Source organism: Notamacropus eugenii, chromosome 1 (assembly GCF_028372415.1).
Source record: "Notamacropus eugenii isolate mMacEug1 chromosome 1, mMacEug1.pri_v2, whole genome shotgun sequence".
NCBI classification, from domain to species: domain Eukaryota; kingdom Metazoa; phylum Chordata; class Mammalia; order Diprotodontia; family Macropodidae; genus Notamacropus; species Notamacropus eugenii.
This window is the reverse complement of record NC_092872.1, coordinates 541,866,336-541,882,641: the sequence shown is the minus strand read 5'-3', so window position 1 is coordinate 541,882,641 and position 16,306 is coordinate 541,866,336. Positions and strand designations below refer to the sequence as shown.

Sequence of the window (16,306 nt, the reverse complement as noted above, 5' to 3'; positions counted from 1 at the left end):
TAAGCTTAAGGGATTGGAAGTAGAAGTACAAGCGGGGAGAGAGGGGGAGGGGAGAGAGGAAAGAAAAGAAGCGGATCCCTACTGTCCTCTTGGCTCCTCACGTGCTAAGAGAGAGCTTTCTGGCTTCCTCAATCCTACTTAATCTTCAGCCACACAGTTTGCATCTCAATACCATGCTGTTAGGTAACTAGGTGTGCTCCAATCCGGGACGACCTCGAGGGCAGGGAGACTCCACCTATCAGGTATCTCCGGGGGAGAGGCGGAAATACCCGAGCTAGCCGAGCTAGCTCAGTCTGACCTTCTCGAGCCCCCGCTGTTCATGGAGGGCCTCGTAAGACTCTAAGATTTAGAAGTCCCACTTTTACCCACCCGAGACCGTCCACACGGAATTGAGCTTCCAGTCCCAACAACCATCTGTGTGCTGAGAGTTTCTAACTCGCTGCTGCCTTTTCAGTTGCCCCCAACATCTGTGCTAAACTGCTCTTTGCGCTTGGGTCTGGGGGGGGAGGGGATAAAAGGGGAGAAAATTTGTAACCCAAAATGTTGTGAAAATAAATGTTAAAAGTTAAATTAAAAAAAATAATAAACTGCTCTTTGCTCTCACCCCACTGAGATAGATTTTCCTGTTGACCTTCTTAATTGTGTTAGGCTGGAAAATTGTTTCACCCTGTCCTTTTGTTCATTCTTACACTCTAGAATTCATTTTGAGGTGTTATTTTAAAGTTGTTTGGAGGGGAACTTGGGAGAGGTCATGTGCATGAATCCCTGCCTTTTCTCTGTCATTGTGTCTCCACTCTAAGAAAGAGGTGTTTCTAAGAAATAATGTAGAAGAAAAAATAGGCAGGACTTAATTTGGATTGAATGGGAACGATACTGATGTCTCCAGCATGGGAATATGGAACAAAAAAAGATATTTAAGGTACTGATGAATCATAGAAATTCAAACATGGATCAACTTAGAGATGATTTAGTCTAGAGTTATGAAATATATGTCCTGTTCCTGAATGATTCTGGAATCAGATTAAAATGTATTTGGGAAATATTTAACAAAAAAATACAATAAGACATGGCTAATTTTAATTTGTGATCTTCAAAGTTGGTATGTGGCCCAAAGGGATCCTTTTATTTGGTTAGTGACTCTCATTTCTATTTCAGTTGAATGCCACTGATATAGTCCAATTCCATAATATTATAGATGAAGCAACTGAGGTCCACAGAGCTGAATTATTTTGCCCAAGGCCATATAGCTAGCTGTAGTTTGGGGAACAGAATTTGCTTATTTTTACTCTCTGTCTGTTCCTTTGACTATATCATTTCCACTGTTTTGCAATCCAGTGTAAAGAAAAGGAGATGAGGAAGTTGAGAAGTTCTTTCATGGAGAAAGCATATTTTGTTGTAGGTGGCAGCTTGAATATGTGAGGCAGCATGGTACCCTAGAAGTACAATACAAATTTGGAATCAGCGAATCTGTATTCAAATCCTGGCTCTGCTTATTGTTAACTTCTTACACTGGTGATATAACTGAGTATGTAAAAGGTTTATGAAATTTAGAGATTCATTTTTGTTTCCCGCAATAGATTGTTTCTTGATGGCATATAACGATATAGTGGAAAGAGCACTGGATTAGATTTAGGAGATCTAATTTTATGTCCCAACTCTAACCCTTACTTGCTGTGTGCCTTTGGGAAAGTTTTTTTTGAAACTTCTGTGAGCCTCAGTTTACTGATCCATAAAATGAGGGTAGTAATTTATCCACTACATACAAATACAAATTATAAAACCCCTCCCAAGGTGTTGTGAGGGAAACATTACATAAACTGTAGCATGCTACATAAGTGGATGATTATTATCAAATTGGATTACAATTCCTTCAAATTTTCACTCTCTGAATTTTCAGACCTTTGGCACCTACTTTTGATAAATCACCTGGCAATAATGAGAAAGATGAAAATCCGTACAGTAACGATGAAAGGTAAGTAGGAAAATGAAATGTGATTAAATGAAATAATATTTGTAAAGCTCTTAGTATAGTGCTTTATATATAGTAAGGGCTCTATGATTGCTTTTTCCTTCATCCCTCTCCCTGAAGGAAGATGATACACACAGAAGGGATACAAGAAAACACTGTACTAGCATCTGCTCAGGCTCCATCTTAATCTGGTTCAGACAAGTAAAGCCTACATATAACTGTTCTCAAGAAGTAGTCTCTATTCAGACATAGCACAACTTCTAGATGACCCACAGCTTTAGGGACTATACATTTTGTCTGAGGTAGAGGGAGGAACTTATAGCTTCCTATAGATACTCAAATCTAGGATAAGCAGAACTTTGATACCTTTGAATACACCAATTGTGAGTGGGTCTGATAAAGTTAAACAAAGGGTTTAGAAAAATTGCCTTGGTATCAGAATCTGGATTCATGTTTATCATCAGTCACTCCAGCTGTCTCCTTCTTCTTGTCTTCATTCCCTTCTTTCTCTGAGGAGAGTACCCCAGCAAAGCCAAGCTTTATCAGTGCCTTACATTTCTGCCAGGGCTAATCCCTCTATTCAGGCCTTTGATCCATTTCTTTCAGTGTTCTTTGGGAGCTTGGTCTTTTGAAAGTTTATTTTTTGTGTTTTATTGTAGTCTCTGTCCACTGGTTTCTTCTCCATTATTTTCAAATATGCTCAGGTTTCCTTAACATTTTTTCAAATTAAGTTAAAAATTTTCAGTGAACAAAAACCTATTTTTTTCCTCCCTCCTATTTCTCCTTTCATTGGAGAGAAAATTTTTAGCAAATATATGTAGTCAAGCAAAATCAGTTCCCACATTGACCATGTACAAAAATATATATGTGTATGTGTGTGTGTATATATATATATTTCTCAATCAGAATCTTGAGTCCATCGCTTTTCTCTCAGGAGATAGCATATTCTATCCTGGGTCCTCTAGAATCATAGAATAGTGATTGGCTATTTCATTGCTCAATGTTTTTAAGTTTTTCAAAGTTGTTAGTCTTTATAATGTTGTCCTTGTGTAAATTACTGGTTCTGCTCATTTCACTCTACATCATTTCATACAAATCTTCCTAGGTTTCTCTAAAACGGAACCTTCCATAATTTATTACAGCATCATATACATATTCAATTATATTCATATGCCACAACTTATTTGGGCATTCTCTGACTCTTAGTGCCCCATTGTTTTCAGTTCTTTGCTATTACAAAAAAAGAGATGAATATTTTTGTACGTATGGGTCATTTGTCTCTTTTCTTGATCTCTTTGGCCTAGCAAATTGAGTCAGAGGGTAGTATTGTTGGGTCAGTACTATCCAACTAGTATTGCCAGGTCAAAGGGTATACATAGTTTAGTCAGTTTTGGGGCATGGTTCCAAGTTATTTTCTAGAAAGGCTAGACCAAATTCACAACTCCACCAAAAATGCAGCTGTTTTCCAGCAGCTCCTCCAGTTTGTCATTTGTTAGCTCCCAACTCCAAATCTTTACTTTTATAAAAACAGCAGTGTTTTGAGATAGATGGATAAAAATCTGTCTTTATATATCATCACTTGAGATATTTCCACCTTCATTTACTTACTCCTACCTATATTTCCCCATAAGTACACCCTTCTGTAGTGATTATTAGTGGTTACCAAGTAAAACAAGGAAAAGGTAAATAAATTTTCTCTATTCCATGCCTAGAGCAAAAGGCTTTAGAATCCCATAAAGGTTTATGTAGAAGTGAAGGAGACAATTAATGCCTTAGGGTTGGGGGAGGGAGGTAGCTTCAGCAATAGCTCATCTGCCCTAACTTATCTGCTTTGGTGCCCACTTGGCCTAAGCTGTATTGTCCCTTGAGTCTTGGCCCACTTCTTTGTGGCAGTTCTCTCTGCTGAGCTTTTGCTTTTTTCTGTTCTACCTGGCTTCTTATAGCTTCTCCTTCTTTAAGCTCATGTGGCTTCCTACAGCTTCCCTTTGTCCAGGTCCATGATTCTCTTGCTCATCCAGTCAAGAGCTCTTCATTCCATCCATTCATTCCATCTCCTAGACTCAGTGGACTGACATCTAGAATCCCATGTATGTACTAAGTACTTAACAAATGCTTTATCTCTTCTTACAGATCCAAAGGTCACCCTGAAGTGTGACTTATCATTCTTTGTCTTATTGCATTACTTGGTTTTTTATTCACTTAAGTGAGTAATTTGTATTTTATCCTCTGGGTTGTCTACATTTTACAATTAGTTTAACAATTTGTTTTCTTATCATTAAGTCAGTGAAAGACCAACTCCATTAAAGGAGTAAATCAGAATTCATTGCATCCAGCTAGGATAAAAACCTGTAGCATTTTAGAGGTAATGTCCAGACTGCTGTCTTACTTTTCTGTACTTTTGAGTTCAATAGAACCTGCAGTAGCCCATAATTATCTGTGGGGCAGGCAGAATACAAATACTTTAGCTTGGCATTTAAGCTGCTGTGCTGTTTGGTTACAGCTTAGTAACAGTTCCAGTTTTATTTCATACACAATATGTTCTAACCAAACTAGAGTACTGACTTTTCCCCAATTTTGTCTTCACCTCTCCCATCTCTGTACATTCACATAGGTCCTCTTCTATGCCTAGAATACACACTTTTCTTATCTTTGTCTGTCAAAATTCTTCCCTTTTTCAGTGCCACATACTCTGTTAATTTTAATCTTACTAGCTGAAAGTTTTCTCTCAGTCTTCAGATTTTTCTAATGTAATGTAATTGTTTTTCTCCATAACGTCATATATCCCTTTCTTACAATTTGTATAGCCACCACTTTAGTTCAGGCCCTGGTCATCTGTTACCTAAATGACTGCCAAAGTGATTTATCTAAAGAGCAATCATTTTGCTTTCTCTACTCAAGAAACTCCAATGGCTCCCTGTTACCTCTGGGATCAAATATAAACTCCCTTGTTTAGCATTTAAATGTATTAAAAACCTGATCCTTTCCCATCTTTCCAATCTTGTAATTCATTATTCCCCTCTTTACCATCTATGGTCCATCCATACTTGCCTTTTCCAAACAATGCTTTCTTAATAATATTCCATCTCCTTTCTCCATGCCTTGGCACTGGTGTCCCCTTGCTTTATAATGCTTTCCCTCCTCATCTTTATCTTTTAGCATCCCTGAATGTTTTTTCCCAGAATTTATTAATTTATTTTCAGTTTTCAAAAATTACTTCCATAAGTTCCAAATTTTCTCCCCTTCCTTACCCCTTCCTCCCCAAGATGACATGCAGTCTTATATGCTTTCTACACATACATTCCTATTGAAGACATTTTCACATTAGTCATGTTGCATAGAAAAATTTAAAAAATGGGAGAAAGCAGAAGAAAAACATAACAAAGGAGAAACTAGTCGCTTCATTCTCCATTCCACCTCCATAGTTCTTTCTCTGGGTGTGGATGGCATTTTGTATCATGAGTCCTTTGGGAATGTTTTAGATCCTTTCATTGCTATGAAGGGCTAACTCTTTCAAGAACAGTCCTTGCACACTGTGGCTGTTACTGTGTATAATGTTCTCCTGGCTCTGCTCACTTCACTCAGTGTCTGTTCATATAAGTCTTTCTGGGTTTTTCTGAAGTCTGCCTCTTCATCATTTCTTATAGCACAATAGTCCTGAATGGTTTTAAGATTAAGTTCAAGTGGCTTTCTTTAGCAGGCTTTTTGCAACTCCACCAGTTGTTGTGCCTTCTTTTCTGTAAATGTCTTGTACGTACCTATTTAGGTACATGTTGTCTCCCTATGTAAGCTTCTTCAGAGCAAGTGTTATTTTTGGTTTTTTTTTGTGTCCCCAGCGTCTCGTACAGAGTTTGTTGGCATATAGAATAATAAATGCCTATTGTTATTTAAGCATATCTACCTCTATAGAATGTAAGCTTCTTGAGGACAGAGAGTGTCATTTTTAATTTGTAACTCCAAGGTAATGACCAGTCTTCTTGTCTTCTTTCTACAAACTGTTCAGTTAATAATCTCATTAATTCCTATTGTTGTATCATCTCTTTGCAAATGACTCTCAGATCTAGATATCTAACCCCAGTCTCTCTCCTGCTCTCTAGTCCCACATCAGCAGCTCTCTATTGGACAATCTGAATATCCTATAAGAATTATAAACCCAATGTGTCCAAAACAGAACTTTATATCTTTTCCTCCAACTCACTTCCCTTTCCTATTTTTGTCAAGGGAACAACAATCTTTCTAGTCTCTTACATTTACAGCCTCAGTGTTATTCTCAACCCCTCACTCTTCTTCAACCCCACATAACTGAACAAGTGCCAAATTTCATTATTCTACTTACATATCTCTTACTCCTCACGACATACATAGCTACTGCCTTAGTTCTGACCATTACTTTTCTCCTGGACTACTATAATAATTTAGTTTCCCTTCCTGAAACCTACTCTCTCTCCAAATCCATCTTCCATGTAACTACCAAGATTATTTTTCTAAAGGGCAGTCAACCTCTGACTTGTTGAGGGTCACATAGCTAGTAAGTGTTTGAGGTTAATTTTGAATTCAAGTCTTCCTGACTCAGCACATTATCCATTCAGCCGTCAATCTGTCTCTTTAATTTATTGATTTGTATCTCTGCACACTATCTTGAACACAGGTGTTTTTGACTGAGTTGCATTGATTTCTAGTGAATTCAATGATATTCTAATTACCAGAATAGAGAGTTCACTTATTCCTATAATAGTAATAAATGTCATTTATAGCATGCCTCAAAATTTGCAAAGCACTTTATGTGTATTATCTCCTACATTGACCCTTATATTTTACTGTTGTATTGCTTGTTTTTAATTAATTGACTTTATTTTATTGTTTTTATTGTGTAAAAGTCTGTCTCCTCCTATATTCAGGGTCCAGGCCTAAGTTGCGGAGGAATGGTCCCCCTTGCTTAGACATTTGGCATGCATGGCTTAAAAAATCAATATACTCAGAAGTCTGAAGCTTTGTTTTCCTGTCATTTCATCTTTCATTCACCACAATGTCTGGGTTGCAGAGTAGGGAAGAGGTAGAGCTAGAGAACATATTATTATAGCTTTTCTAATGTCCTTATGATTCTGAAACACTGGCTAGCTTGGATTTTTTTTTTTTATATACTTAAGTGGTAGAAGAAGGGTACTTCTTGCTAGAACAATGAGCATGGGACTTGTTATATTGTAGGATAGGAATGGAAGGATCTTCTCCTACCATCTTGTATGAGTTTATACTCATGTAAACTTCAGGTTCAAAGGGAAATAACCAGATGGTTCATAAGCAATACGTAATATTTTAAAACCTCAAAATAACTAATGTATTGTCTTACTTTAAGGTTTCTCAAGGATTTTACTGCCATAACAATAGTTGGCAGTGGTGGATTTGGCCAAGTTTTTAAAGGAAGACACCGAATTGACAGGAATTCTTATGCCATCAAACGTGTTGTGTTTGATAATGAGTAAGTAGACAACTTTTAAGTTATTTTTAAGGCATGACTAATTCTGTAGTATTACTCTCTGTACTTAAAATATTGCAGCTTTAAAAGTTATTGGGAGAGGGAATATATGAAACAGTCTCTCTTCTGATCATTATAAAACATGTTCTTGTTTCTTTCTAGGCTTTCTTAAATCTTACCTGGCCCTCTCAGTAGATAGTGAAAAATTCATTCATTCATTATGTGCTTGACACCATAAAGAGGAATTTATTTTGTACTCACCCAATTTCTCCCTCATTTTATTGGGCTCATTGACTTTGTTTGAATGGCAAATTCATTTAATGGAGGTTGTTCCTAATAGTAGGAAGATAATATCTTTATTCAGAGCTGGGACTCCAGAAACCATTTATTCCAACCATCTCATTTTACTGAGGAGAAATTGAAGCCCAGAAATGCTTAGTGACTTTTCCAGCAGTGTAATGGTAGCAAATGGAAAAACTGAAATTTAACTGGAAATTAGTTTTCTGGATCAAAATTCAAACTCTTTTCATTGTACCATCAGCTGGAAGGGAAATAGAGTTCATTTAGTTCTACTTCCTTTTAATAATGAAGAAACTGACACCCAGAGAAGTTCCATCAACTTATCCAAAGTCATCCAGTTTGTTAATAGAAAAGATGGGCTTACTTGCTTCCTTGTCCAGATCCTCTTTTCCACTGATTTTTTTTTTGGTATATATGTTGTTGAACTAGCCTGCAGATGCAGAACTATATGCCATGTGGCAGTTCTGTAACCTACTATTAAGTTCAAAGTCATAGATGCAGAGCAGAAAGTAGTAACGGGTATGAGCTCTAGCTGTATATTGGTCAAGGAACAAATTCTGGAATTAAATAGTAGCTTGTGGCTCTGATTCTAGCAGAAGAGTATACCCTAGTTCTAGCCTCTAGCCTAGCATGGAAGACTTCAAGGGAAATAATCCCAGACCAAAGGGAAGCCTGAAGTTCAGTCTCTCTGGACCTGCAGAGCTTCCCAGTGTGACTAATGGTAGAGTCCAATAGCAGTCTACTGAAACTCTCAGCCAACGACAAGCTGAAAGATCAACCCTGGACTAGGAAGTAGCAGAGCTTAGACCAGGAAGGCATTGAGCAGACCTTGTCCTGGATCACATCACTTTGGGAGCAGTGAAAGCTTTCAGACTTTAAACCTGAGCTGTGAAAGCACCTGAAGGTTTTAAGAGGATAGAAATATAGGGCAACCATGCCTCCAGCATGAAATAGGCAGAGACCAGAAATAACATAAATTCCAAAGTCAAGAAGTAGGCTGGAAGAACGAGCAAACAAAAACACAAAAATCCTATCATAAAGAGATATTATGGAGATAGGGAATCTCAGGACACAAACCCAGAGGAAGAGATTGACTCAAAAACTTCTACAAAAAAAGCCTCAAAGAAAATTGCAGCTTGAGCACAACCCCAACAAGAATCTCTAGAAGAGGTCAAGAAAAAGTTTTTTTTTTTTAAAAAAGCAAAACATGATTTGAAAAAGTAAATGAGGGAGGCAGAGGAAAAAAAATGGGGAAAGAAATAAAAGCCAGGGAAGGAACACATGAGAAGAGAATTACCATCCTAGAACAAGAAGTACAAAACCTTACCAAAGAAAATAGTGCCTTAAAAATTAGAATTGACCAAAAAGAAACTAATGACTCATGACATAACAAAAAATAAAAATACTGAAAATATATAATATGAAGTAACTCAGACAGATTAAGGAAGGATAATTTAAGAATCACTAGATTACCTGAAATCCATGAATGAAAAGGAACCAAGACATCTTATTTTAAGAAATCACAAATATCTTAAAACCAGAGGACAAAATAGAAATTGATAGAATCCCTAGTTCACCTCCTGAAAGAAACTTCAAAATCAGAATTCCTAGGAATATTATAACAGAGTTCCTAGGTCAAAGAAGAAATACCACAAGCATCCAGAAAGAAAGAATTCAAGTACAGAGAAGCCATAGTCAGAATCATGCCAGATTTAGTGGCTACCACTTTAAAGAAACAGAACTTGGAATATTATATTCCAGAAAACAAAGAATCTAGGTTTACAATCAAGAGTACATTACTCAGCAAAACTGATTTAGAAAAAAAATAAAATTGACCAAATAAAGGGGGGTGAGAGTGGAAGTTTATTAAATAGAGGACTTCCAAGTACTTCTGATGAAAAGATCATATCTGAATAGAAAATTTTACTTATAAACATAGGAGTCAAAAGAAGCATAAAAACTCCTTCATTTCCTCCAATTCACTCTCCAGACCCCAGACCCTTCTTAACTCTTTTCTTCTCAGCACCAGATTCCTGTCTACCTTGCCAGGTGTATGATGGCCTGCTTCAGTAACAAGACTGCCCTTTCTAGGTCTTGATATTGATAATGGGATCTCTTATATGGATTATGTCCTTTGTGAGGGAGGCCTATAGTTGGTTCATTGCAGATAAGAGCTAAAGCTATATTTTATATTTTCATTGGAAATGTATCCAATTGTGGAATAATACCATACCATCTTGTTAGAATTTTCTTTTGCTATTTTTTCAATATACTATAATTTTCTGAATATTTTAATACCTTTTTATCCATTACAAAAAGAGAAGCATAAAAAGTAAACACAAATAAAAAATATAGTGATTAAGACAAGGCTGAAATATTTATATTCATATATGGAAATATGATACATATAGACTCATAATTCTTTCACTATCGGGGGTCGAAGAGGGAGTCTAATTAGATCCAGGGCCTGTGAATAACTGTTATATTTTGGCGATCTTAGAAGAATAATGAAAAAGTGGGAAAGAGGAATATGCTGAGATGGGGGAACAGAGAGAAAGAAAGGGAAAAATTATCTTCCATAAATGGAATGCACAAGTAAAAGTCTATATAATAAGGAAGAGGCAGAGGAGAGTGTGCAACCATTGAACCTTATTTTCATCTTAACTGTTCAAAATATGGAAGAATATACAAAAATATGTTTTGCTAAATGGAGAAATAGGAAAGAAAATATTTAGGGGAAAAGGAGCAATAAGAAAGAAGATAGATTAAAGGAAGGACTAGTCAGAAGCAAAACAAACTCTTAAAAAGGGAGTGGGAAGAAAGAGAAGGAAATGTATAAGAGAATAGGATGGGGAGAAATTAGCAATTAGCTAATACACAATTAGCCATCATAACTGTGAATATAAATGGGACCAACTCACCCATAAAATGGAAGAGAATAGCAAAACAGGTTAGAAAACAGAATCCAACAGTATGTTGTTAACAAGAAACATACTTGAAACAGAAGGATACAAACAGAACTAAAATAAGAGGCTAGAGCAGAATGTATTATGCTTCAACTGAAGTAAAAAAAAGTAGGGGTAGCAATCCTGGTCTCAGACAAAGCCACATAAAAATAGACCTAATTAAAAGAGATAAGGTAATTATATTTTGTTAAAAGCTACTATAGACAATGGACCAACTGACACAGCATGCAAATTTTTAAAGAAAAAGATAAATGAATTACAGGGAGAAATAGAGAATAAAAATGTAAACAGAAAAAAAAGAAAGACCTGAATACAATTTTAGGACAATTAGATATTATAGACATCTGGGGAATACTGAAATGGAATAGAAAGGAATATATCTATTCTTACTTTTACCTGGCACTTTCTCAAAGAAAAATTTACCATGAATTGGGACATAAAAATGTCACAGACAATGCATGACACAGTTCATGATATTTGTTAATAACTGTTGTGATCAGCAACTAGACGCTGATGTTGATCATCTCTGCCTCTTCCACCCCCAGTAGGAAATGTTGCCAGTCTACTATCTACTAAGGACAATCAACTGTGACCTAAAGAATAATCTTCAGGAAATTTGGTCTAAATAATGATCATGAGAATGATCACAAGGCATATTTGGTCTAGCCAAAATGCATGGGAGCACTGAATCTAAAGGAAACTTCAGAACAGGGTTCATGGCAATGGTTCCAAAGCTGGGAAGTTAGCACAGAATTGTCTAGGATATCACATTACAAAGGAGGATTATGCATCTCAGCAAGACAATGATTTGTCTTCTGGGATTTCCACGTCTGAGATAACCCATGAGACCAAACACGTATCTATTTTTGTTTGCATCCAATCTTTACTTGTTTATTCATTCACTAAATAAAGAATGCATTGCATTGTATTAAATTCTAAGGGTCATAAACAGACAAATGTAGAGTAGGTCATGTTTCTCCTGATATTTTTTTTTTTAAACCAGGAAAGTAAGGCGTGAAGTAGAAGCTTTGGCCAAACTTGATCATGAAAATATTGTTAAGTATAAACATTGTTGGGTTGGAAAGGATAATTATGATCCTGAACAGAGTGGAAATTTTTCAAGGTAATTCTCCTTTTCAAAATATCTAATATTAGTAGCTCATTATACAAAACAGTGTAAAAGGAATTATTGCTTTCTTCTGTCATTTATTGTGTTCTTGGAATTAAATATTATCCCTAGGGAAAATATATATCTTGGTGAGCTTCAGTCATAAGTTGAGGTATTTGGGTATACTGGTAGTAAAATGTCAGAAACTTTAAAAAGTAACATGAAGCTATATTGCTCAATAAAATATTACAACTACTGATTTTATTAAATTATTTAAAATTACTGAATTTTAGATTTATTTGGGATATGTCAGACTTATGCCATATTCTACTTGATTTAGCAAGGATTTGTTAATTCTTCTTATGTGCCAAGCACTGTGCTAGATGCTGGGTTACAAAGACAAAAATGAAATACACCTTATCCTCGAAGAGTTTACAATATGTTTTCATTTGATATCATTATATTAACATTTTTGGCAAGTTAAATTTACCAAGTGTGTTCCTAGAGTTGACCTAAGGAAGTTAATGGTGGGAGCACTGTAGTGACCATAAACCTAGATCATACATTCTTGATTATTTGTAAAAACCTAAGAGAGAAGAAATTTGAGTGAAATAAAATAATAAATCATAAAGGAACATTATTTTAGACTTTAGACTTTCTTTATCTTACACATGTGCTTAGAAAATCACATACGCATACCCCTAGACTATTTCCTTAATTCTGATACTCAGTAATTTAGTATTCAGGTATAAGGAAAGGGGGAAAGGTTCTCAATTATCACATATTAATTTAAGAAGTGGGTGATCAACAAAATGCAACATTCTTTCATGCAGAGTTGACTTCAAATGAAGCTCAAGCTAGGATGAATGGCACTAATTTACTGAATCCTGAACCAAAATCAATTTCAATCTTTAAATGATCACGTACTTTACTAAAGTTTAAAAAATTACTTGTAAATTCCCTCAGATCTCTTGAAATACCCAAAATATACTGTGAACTATAGCCAATGGTTTCTGAAACATTTAAGCAAGGTATTTTATCAGACCTGTCTAATGGTTTAGGTGATTTTGTTTAGTATTTTTCTTTCTTTTAAAATCTTTGTTACAAGAGAAGGTTCAATAGAGAGGGGAACAGGGAGAGATATATGTAGAAATGAACATGAAATAAAAACAAAATAAAAGAATAACATTGAAAATTCTTTAAAATATAGAAAGTGTAAAAAAATGTATCTGGAAAAAACCAGATGTTTCAAAATAGTCTCCAAACCTTATCTGAATTGAACTTATAAAACTAATCATTCAGGACCATGAACTGGACATTAGCTTTTATACAAAAACATATATACATAATGTACTTATATATTTTGTATGTATACATATATATATTTATACATGTATATGTGTGTGCATGTATAGCTAGATACTACATACATACACATATACATATATGAGTGTATATACATGTGTGTGTATTATATATGTATATATGTATAAAACTTTGTATACATGAGTGTATGTATATCTTTCTATAATATAAATTGCAAAGCAGGTGGCATGCATTGGAAGAAATAAAGTTCCCTTATCCAGGAGTTCCAGATAGCTGTGAAAATTACAAATACCGACTCTCTTTCTCTCTCTCTCTCTCTCACTGTCTCTCTCTCTCTCTCTCTGTGTCTCTCTCTCTGTCTCTGACTCTCTGTCACTGTCTCTCCCTCCCTCCCTTTCTCCATCATTATATGTGTATGTATGTATAAAAATGTATAGTTAGTAACATTTTGAAGACTTTATATCTTCCCTAAACTTTTCGAGGGTAGGGACGGTTTCATTTTTTGTCTTTGTATTCTCAGCACCTATCACAAAAGCTGGAACATAGTAGGAACTTTTTTTCTTAACCCAATTAATTTTTATTCAGAAATCAAGAGAGACAAAAAACCCTTTAAAATTGTGTGACAATAAAGTAAAATCTTCAGTAGGAATCACTGACTTAAGAAACTCATCAAGGCAATTTAAATTTTAAACATCTAATCTTACTTTAGAGAAGAACAAATACAGTTTTATTTAAATAAGAGCAATATAGTATTTTTTTCTGCAAATGCTTGTGTATTTGCTTAAAAATTTATTGATTCCTAACAGAATCTCAATTAAGAAGCTCCATGGCAAATAGAAGAGTAATGTTCCATTTCACCTTCACTCTTTCATCCCTCTAAGATACTGTGCATGTGACTAATACTATTCCTGGATTGCTTGGTTCTTAAAATTTGTGATATGGCTGCTCTAAAGGAGTGGGCAGAAACATATATGCAGTAAATTCTCCCTCAGCCTCTTTTTCTGTTAAGTAGTGATAATACATTTTTGAAAATGCACCTCTCATCAGCATGCTGCTAATCGTATTCTATTACTTAGGCTTGCATAGAGAAGAACCTGTATAAACTCAATGTACTGGTTTTTAAACATTCAAGTTAAGACTGATTGGATGGCAGGACTTTCAAAGTAGAGTCCTAATATAACTTGTTTCAAAGATTCCTGCCTGCATATTTAATCAACATGAGGGGGCATTCACTTTGATTATTTTCCTAGATGTCTTCTTTGCAAGGATTTTATTCTTTGTCAATGAGAGATGAAATAGTCTGGAAGACCTGAAGTCAGTAAATGTTTTTAGGTGAGGCATTTGCCATCAGGTTCTTCATCAGCAACCTTGGTGAAGAAGAATCAAACTGCTAGGATGGAGTTTCCCCCAGAAGGAAAATTTGGGGATATGTTTTCATAAGATTCAGTAACTAGTCTCTAAACCAGGGATGGAGAACCTGTGACTTTGAGGCCACATGCGGCTTTCTAGGTCGTTGGGTGCAGCCTTTTGATTGAGTCCAAGTTTTCTGGAACCAATCCTTTTATCAAGGGAATTTGTTCTGTAACGTTTCAGTCAAAGGGCCGCACTTGAGGACCTAGAGGGCCGCCTGTGGCTGCAGGTTTCCCACCCCTGCTCTAAACCAACTAAAAGAATGACTGAATAAAGCAGGAATTTAATGAAATGCTTACTGATTTATTGATGGTAATTACTGCTAAAAATATTTCATACTGGAATCTAAATCTATATAATTCATAAATGCATATAAATTCAAAGAGATTCCTAATAATATTTCACAGCCAAGTTTACCTAAATCTTTTCTTTCTGAAAAAAATTATAAATAGAGAATTAAATATACTGTTATTTGACTTTGTATTTTCAGAACTCTTTATTCACTGCTTTCAAACTTTTTGTTTTAATTGACTGGGTAACTTTTGTCAATTCATTTTTGTAAGTACCATCTGCTACTATTTGTAGATCAACCTTAGGTGAAGTCAACTTGAAAAGCTGACTGTGGAAAGAACTTTGAGGCTGTTTAAAGTATTTTACTGTGTCTACAAACTTCAGTCAGTCCATTAAAAGTTTTTTTCCCAGTCAGTCCATATTCACTGATAAATTGCTGTTTCCTGCATCTTTCCTTGAGTTAATGCTCTTCAGTCAACAGTACCTCCAGCTGAAAAACTTGAAGAATATTTCTTCTCTGTTCCTTCTTAAGTTCTTTTCCCCACTGTTTTCCTTTTGTAGACTAATTATGTGTCATCTCACAAAGACTGGCCACTTTCAACTTAGAGGATCAGGGATAAAGGAGATGGCACTTGAGCTGAGACACTGATTGGTAGGATTTTCACAGATTCAATTTAACAGACATTTCATATATACATATATGTTAGATGTATACATGTATACACATACACACATACATATATACATGTATGCACACATACCTATATACATATGTGTATGTGCGCACGTGTATCTTGCTAGGGATATGAAGACAGAAATTAAAGTCTCTTTGAGGAATGTAAAAATTATTTAGTTCAATAGAAGGTTAAAATGAGCATGCATGATGGTGCTAAGGTCATACAGGAAGAAAATGGAAAAAGGACCCAGGGTAAAAAAAAATGTAGAATTGAAAAAGGAATTTTGCAAGAACAAAGACAGCTGATGTTCAATAAGCTCTGGCATATGGAACCTGATAGCATTTAGACCCTCCCTATGCCCCAGAGATGGAGCTTTTTATAGTCAACAAGAATTTATCAATTCTTAATTCAAAATAAATTAATGCTATGTTATTATGATAGTCCTAGGGATACAAATACAAAGAATAAAACCATTGCTACTCACAAGGAGCTTACATCTGCTCACTTTGTGCTATCAATACAACTAACAATTGTTATAGGGTAGATTTAGGGATATTTGGAGCATGAGTTGGAGAAAGAAAGGGTAGTGGTTCCTTTTTTGAGGTGATTAGAAAGTAATTACCATCTCCTGGGTATTGTGGATCTCCCTCCCCTTCACTGAAGGCTGATTGGTGTAGTCATTACCTGTGGATACATCTCTTTGTATCCCATATAAAGTTTCTCAGAGAGGTAATTTGCACAAGGGAATTCACTTATGATATAAAGAGAGCCCACATGCTCTGCTCCTAA

General features: G+C 35.5%; 1 protein-coding gene across 2 annotated transcripts in view; it reads left to right on the top strand.

The window, feature by feature from the left end:
• The window catches only part of EIF2AK2 (eukaryotic translation initiation factor 2 alpha kinase 2), an 88,329-nt gene that overhangs the window by 54,502 nt on the left and 17,521 nt on the right, over window positions 1-16,306 (top strand). For both annotated transcript variants that reach the window (XM_072634165.1, XM_072634164.1), the window contains exons 11-13: window positions 1,898-1,972; window positions 7,320-7,442; window positions 11,709-11,828. In XM_072634165.1, coding sequence (XP_072490266.1) covers window positions 1,898-1,972; window positions 7,320-7,442; window positions 11,709-11,828 — 318 coding nt within the window. The remainder of the gene's footprint in view (window positions 1-1,897; window positions 1,973-7,319; window positions 7,443-11,708; window positions 11,829-16,306) is intronic.